The following is a 7,278-nucleotide window of genomic DNA, read 5'->3' on the forward strand; positions in this document are numbered from 1 at the left end:
TGATGAAACCGCACTAAACACCGTCATCCAGTTCTGACAATCCTAAGCAATCCTGTCTCCACTGGGCATTGGTTTTGATGGCAGAACCCCCTTTGTTGTTACAGTTGAATCCCCACAACAGATTTGTCATTTATATGGAAGCATTAATGTGTAGATGATCAGAACACCTTTAGCTCTCATGCTTTCATGAGATGGGCCTTGGTCAGATCTGTCTGGGGTTAAGATTTCGCTCAAATGGAGAATGAACGGACGAAGTGAGAAGAGAACACACGTGAGGCGATAAAGATCAAATGTTGTGGCAATTGAATATATTAGTATATGAGATATACTGTACTTTCCCAGGTCACATCATTGTATTGAGTTATATGTAAATACAAAAAGAAAAGAATCCCAATAAATGCACTCATTTGACATCCATTGTTCCTCCTTTAATTTGCACATCATCTTGAACTTTAGTGTGCTTGTTTCTTTTTCCCGTGTCATTGTGATTGAAGGCTGAAGGCATCATCTTGGAGTTGGATCGTAGATGAATATTAACCAGGAACAGAGATTCAAAGTAAAAGATTGTAGCCACAGTCCCATCGCTCTGAAGTAGAATGCTTTGACTTACAACATAAAAACAAACAAAAAACACATTTCTACAGCAATGCAGTCTTTGTCCAGGTTTTTTAATACAAGGCTGTAAACTTTATGGTCTTATATTAAAAAACCCAGACCCAGAGAATTCTTTATGACATAAATAATTCTGCATTGGCACTATATGAGTGCGACTACAATATTTTACTTTGAATGAATGCATAATAACCCAACCACCATACACCACCACGAACAACTGGACTGAAACAAATGTAGCCCAAAAATGGTTGCTGAATATTTTATTACAACAAAAAGGTTTGTATGGTCTGTTAAAAAAAAGAAAAAAAAAGAAAAAAAGGGGGGGGAGAAGAGGCCATTTTCTCCATCAGAGGGTTTTGGAGTATCGCCGCCTGACAGAATCTCTGTAGAACTGGAAGATCTTCTCTGATGCTTTCTGACTGACTGCTATACACTGCTGGAGCTGTGGAAGCACACACACAAATTAAGAACCTTCGCAAAATACTAAATGTCTGTGATGTCCCCGCGGGTATCGACACGTGAAGTGAAGACACCGAAAACGTCTCGCCATCATCGGACCTGGCACGAGAATTGCACAGATGTGATCAGGAACATAAAAGCAAACATGAAAGGAGCAAAGTCTATTTTTTAAACAGCGCTGTAATGTGTATCCAAAGGAAAAACTCACTTCCCTGAAATCAGGTATTAGGCAAGATCATTCATCACTCTTAATTTCACAATGTCCCTAGGAAAAGAAAGAAAAAAATATATTTATCTACTGACCTCATGAACTGAAAACGATCCTTTGGTTGATGACATCATCACTCTGCGCTCTGTGCTGTCAATAGCAAAGGTCATCAAAGCTCGACTTTCCTGAGAGAGCAAACAAAAAGGAACAGATTAGAACATACAGTGAGGTTTTTTCTAACATGCAGAAGAGAACTCTCCAAAACATTAAAAGGAAAAATCCACTTTTGAATACTCTTACACAGTTATGTATCATAATCTGTGATGTTCAACGCATTCTTGGGAGCTATTTTGTAATGAAGTGTTGTTGTAATTGTGTGTGTGTGTGTGTGTGTGTGTGTGTGTGTGTGTGTGTGTGTGTGTGCACATCCCCCTCAACCTACCAGGTCGATTTCTACTTCAGCTAGTGATTTCCTATATTTCCCACAACGCCTTGCAACAACCCCCAGAGAATGGGCCTGAATTTGTTCCAATCGGCTGTGGCTCTTACGTGTGTGGGTGGAGAGAGAGAGCACGATATATATTTTCTGCTATCAAAATCCATTGCAGCTGCACTGGAAATATCTCAGTGTGACGTCACCTTGTCTCTACTTGGCCGGTTGTCAGGGAGGGATAAGAGAAAAATACATCGCAGAATGAAGAAAACAATCGCCAGTGGCTGCTTTTGGAGCTGTGTTGAAGTGTTTTTTGGGGGGAGGGTTCCTTTAATACAATACAATGCAACTAATGACTATTTTCATTATCGATTAATCTGACAATTATTGTCTCGACTAATCGATTAGTCATTTGGTCTATATAAAAAAAATAAAAAATAAAAAATGTCAATCACATTTTCTTCAAAGCCCAAAATGACATCCTCCAGCCATCGCCTCTTTTGTCCTGACCAACAGTCCACAACCCAAAGAGAATCAGTTTACTGTCATAGAAGACTAAAGAAACCAGAAAATATTCACATTTAAGAAGCTGGAACAAGAGATTTATGTTTCTTAAAAATGAGTCTAAACGATTAATCGATTATAAAAAATAGTTGGCGATTAACTTTCTATCGATGGTTGCAGCTCCACAAAAATGCACTTGCCTTTTCCTGTGCTGCAGTGGGGTCTGTGATGATTTGACCCTCTTTGTCGATGGCGCAGGTCACGCCGCAGAACAGGCAGCTCATAGGAGGACCAGCGTCCATGAGAGCCATGCAGGCGGCGTTCAAGAGGCAGGACAACAGCTGGGGCCCAGATAAGGACGTGACACCGGGACACGAGGCTATCTCAGATGTGAACGTGACCTTCCCAGCACAAAGGGAGTAAGGCCTGTGTGCGTTACGGCGACAGAAACGTCCTCACCGGACTGCATTTCTCTAAAAGGATACCGAGCCGTCGTCATGCAGCACCTGCAGAATGAGAGTGAGCGAGGAGCGGGGGTGAAGGGAGGCGAGCAGAGACGCCTCGCATGTCTCACGCACGCACTGCTCCTGTGACCGCTCTCTTACACCTACAGAAAAAGAAAACAGAAAACATACAAAAAGGTTGAGCTGCTGAGTCTGTCTGTACTTGCTTGATTTGGACTGCAGGCAAACTGGCTAAACGATTCCCCCTTGTGGTGTGTGATGGTAAGACAGTCTTTACACAGCAGGATTATTATACTGTGGCAGTGATTCTCAACTTTTTTAGTTGAGATTTAGTCTACATTAGGGCCACCGAGCCCCCTTTGATGTCTCTCAATGCTCAGACCCAAATCTGAAAATATATTTTGATGGATCATGATTTTGACCAGAATCATAGACCAGAATTCCATAACCCTCTGTGGATAACAGTGATCTTATGATCAAAACACTCATTATTCTACATTATCTCATTGTGTTAACTTCTTAAATTAAATAATGGTGAAGTTTAAAATGTAGCACTTTTCTGGGGACGCCCTGGAACCCCCTCAAGGACCCCTCGTGGTCCCCCGGACCCCACGTTGACAACCACTGCTCTATGCAATATGTATACAGTATGTATATCCAATAAACAGTATATGCATATCCATTAGTAGCACTGTTAAGAACGTGCCGCCTGTGGCATCCCGGTGGCTCACCTGGTAGAGTGCGTACCACAAAGGCTTAGCGCTCGTTGACACCATATGCCAAAGCCACGCTGAAGCTACGCTGAAGCCACGCAGTTTCATTTCGGCGTCCTTGTTAACAGGTGAGACCGTTCACACCAGCCGCACGCCACGCCACGCCGAAGCGACTGTTCAGGATTCGGTTGTATTTTCCAAGCGTGAAGCTGCCAGGCATGAAGTCAATGTAAGTTGTGTGGGCGGGGGCAAGGCGCGCCGAGCGAGGCGCTGAGGAAAAGAGAGTGCTTCTTGTGTGACCGGTTTAGCGTGATACTGCGCTTCAGCATGGCTTTAGCATGGCTCTGGTGTATGGTGTGAGCAAAGGCTTAGTCCTACACGCTGCCGACCCGGGTTTGAATCTGACCCGTGGTCCTTTGCTACGTCATCTCCTCTCCCTCCCCACCTTTACTGTCTGCCTACTGTCTGATCAAATAAATGCCACCAAAAAATAAATAATCTTAAAAGAACATGCCTCCTCACTCTGAGCCACGTAAATGTACAATGTGGAATAATCAAATTACAAAAACAAACAAACACTGGAAACAGTTGAATTGACTGGAGCACACAAAATCATTGGCAGGCAAATTTAATGAGGTACAAAAACTAACGTTTCAATGCAAGCAGCGTCTTATTCAGAGTAAAAAAAAAAACTAAAATGCAAATGCATTTCTTAACAAAGCTACAAAGTGCAATACATCTAAAGAGGAAACAAAATAAACTCATCGACTGAAGAGGAAGCACTGCCCCAGAGTGTTAATGCCAACTCAGCAAAATGCAGAAACAAATCGACAGACCACAGCGGCGGCGGCATGAGGAACGCTTACTTGGCAGTCCCACTTTGGGCTGCACCACCACCTCCATGGTTGCCCGGTCGTAGATCTCTTTGCTGACTTTCACCTCCGCTGGTCCGTAAACTCCAGCCAGCACACTGGTGTCTCCTTCAGAAAAACACAAGAGGAAATTATTAAATTGAATATGTAGATAATAAATATACAATAAAACACGCACAAGTAGGAATTAGGATTGGGTCATATGGTTGAAATCAATAACATGATAATAATCACAATAACTTTCTTTGATATCGATATACTATATATATATATATATATATATATATATATATATATATATATATATATACATATATACACACCATATACATATATACACACACACATACATATATAAACACACACGCAGACGCGCACGCACGCACACACACACACACACACGTGTGTTATATATATATACACATACATATATATTGTGATATATCATAATAAGGCTCAAGGAATATTCCTTGAAATGTTTCATATCTCATTTTGAGTTTTTAAATAAAATAAAATGTTATAAATTTAGATGGTAGAATTGTGTGTCACAATATGAAATATCTTCATATTATGACGGTATGATTCCAATGAAAGACGTTAAATTGAATTATTGCCATAGTAAAAACAGGAAATCAGTCTAGATGGAGCTTGAATCATGGTAGTGTTAAATTGCAGATGGAGCATCTGAACGGGACAAAGTGGGTACTGAAACCACTGAGAGGGGGAACATTAAATAATTTAAGACAGACATTGACAGAGGCCAGCTGGTGTAATTAATGATTGATTTTGAAATATAAAATGTCCACTTTTGGAGGTAGTGAACAAATCAAGTTTCCAAATCATGCAATATCAGTTCACTAGAGGTAGAGTAGTTCATCATCACACATTTTCCCTTTTTATTAAAACTATGATGTAGAACCAACAGGTATTTGTTCATCTGCAATGACCTGCCACACAGGCAACTGAAAAAAATGATAAGAACATGTTATAATCATTTTCACTGCCTGAATTTAAGGAAAAGGCCTGACTCCTCAACACGGTTGCAATTTTCCATCGCTGATAAACGGCAAAATCATAAAATGACAGGCCTGACATTGAAGAAATTAAATGGGTGTGCAGTAGTTGACTCAGGGGGGATGTGAGGGCATACCATCCCTCTTGAAATAAAATTGGTCAAAAACCATCACCTTTGTAACACTGCCATCCCCCATTCATGGCACAGCAAAACACACGGCTGAGACAATATTGATTATTATTTTGGTTATTATAAATGGCCTGGTATATATAACCTGGGGCTGGTAGCCATGATTATTTTTCTATAATTTAGTCTACACTGTTTGAAGTGGGGCAAAGAAGAAACAGGGGGTTTTGGGGGGGGGGGGTCACTATTCTGAGACTTGTCGTGCGTTCCTTTATCACATACGGGTATTTGGTATTTGGCTGGTCTAGGGGCGGCGGCGCGTCAATACGTGGGTGAGCAAGTCCCAACAATTCTCTGTTTTGACCTGACAAAATGCGTGAAAATGAGTAAACCACGTTAACGTTAGCCTAATTTTAAAACCCTAAGACAAACATTCAGTGCTTGACGTTTCACTTTCCTGAATTTTAGCTGTTGTACGGAGAATTACTTAATTTAAAATTGTGTGAGTGCAAATCAAGCATGGAAGCCTTGCCTGACTAGCCCAGCTCCTATACCGTAAAGGAGGAATTTGAGTGGTGTTTTTCTGTCTCGCTACCTTGGATGAAGGATGATGAGCCGTCGGGCCGGGACAGTAAACTCTGTTCGCAGCCAAACTCCCTCAGTGAAACGTTTGAAGCGCCAGAGACCTCCATCATCGTGCTGCTCGGTGAAGTGGAGACGCGAGCGTATGACGTAATGTGTTTTGCAGCTTGGGGCAACATCATATAATTGCAGCGCCGCAGAGCCCGCAGAGCCAGCTGGCTACGCCTCTTGACACTCTTGACACGGTCTGGCTACGCCTCTTGACACGGTCTGGTATACACATCACCCTTCAAAATAAAATACTCGTTGCTTTCTATCTTCCACACAAAATAAAATACTCGTTATTTTTCTCTTGATTTAAAGAATTACAAGAACAATTATGCTTTCTATCTTCCACACTGAGCGTAGTTAGGCTCGTTTTCAACTCACCCAACACATTTTGTTTTTCATATGTATATTTTATGGATTTGGAAAATGTTTCTAAATCCTTTTTAAAGGTTGTAGACAGAGTAGAGTTTTGCTATACAGTATTTACATTTCTGTATAAAATATTTGGTCAAAATAATTACATTGTTCATTAAAAATTATTTTTTTTTACCTTCAATGAATATTCAAAATTTGACAGTTTCAAGTATAAATGGTGGTAGTGCATCAATGCTATATTTAATCCATAAATTCAAATTAGACCAAAAGCTAGTAGCTAATCCAGTGAAAAACATAAATTATCTGTTGTCTCTATCTCTGTATTACAAAAATGGCAAGAATTACAATCAATATTAAAATTATTCTCAGGAATAATCCCCTTGTTGGAGTGGATATTGCGTTATAAGAGTGGGGGGCACAGGACCCCCTGGTGCGCAAGGTCCTGGAGGTGGGGGGTCTCTGCCGGAGGTGTGGTACCCGGGCAAGGTGAGGGGCAGGGCGGGTAGTGGAGGGGGACCTGCCTGGGTCTCTGGTGCCCAGGAGAGGGGCTCCAGGCCTGGGTAGTGGATGGGTGGTGATAGGGGACTTGCCTGGGTGTCTGGTGGCTGACAGAGGGGCCCCAGGCCTGGGTAGGGGATGGGTGGTGATAGGGGACCTGCCTGGGTCTCTGGTGCCCAGGAGAGGGGCTCCAGGCCTGGGTAGTGGATGGGTGGTGATAGGGGACCTGCCTGGGTCTGTGGTACCCGGGAGAGGGGCTCTTAGCCTGGGCAGAGGCAGTGTGGAGGTAGGGGGCTGGCCTGGGTGTCTGGTACCCGAGATAGGGGCTCTTAGCCTGGGCAGAGGCAGTGTGGAGGTAAGGGGACC

The 7,278-nt window shown here is 42.4% G+C and overlaps 1 protein-coding gene across 1 annotated transcript; it reads right to left on the minus strand.

Annotated features, from left to right (window-relative positions):
• Positions 1-870: 870 nt before the first annotated feature.
• On the minus strand, positions 871-6,118 carry exosc5 (exosome component 5). Its single transcript, XM_083636452.1, has 6 exons — positions 6,005-6,118; positions 4,263-4,376; positions 2,705-2,826; positions 2,420-2,560; positions 1,378-1,467; positions 871-1,057 (listed from the first exon to the last, which is right to left on the minus strand). Exons 1-6 carry the CDS (start codon positions 6,102-6,104, stop codon positions 962-964), a joined length of 663 nt encoding a protein of 220 aa, XP_083492578.1. The 5' UTR covers positions 6,105-6,118; the 3' UTR covers positions 871-961.
• Between the last annotated feature and the right edge of the window lie 1,160 nt (positions 6,119-7,278).

This window comes from Poromitra crassiceps, assembly GCF_964638095.1.
Source record: "Poromitra crassiceps genome assembly, chromosome: 5".
Classification (NCBI taxonomy): domain Eukaryota; kingdom Metazoa; phylum Chordata; class Actinopteri; order Beryciformes; family Melamphaidae; genus Poromitra; species Poromitra crassiceps.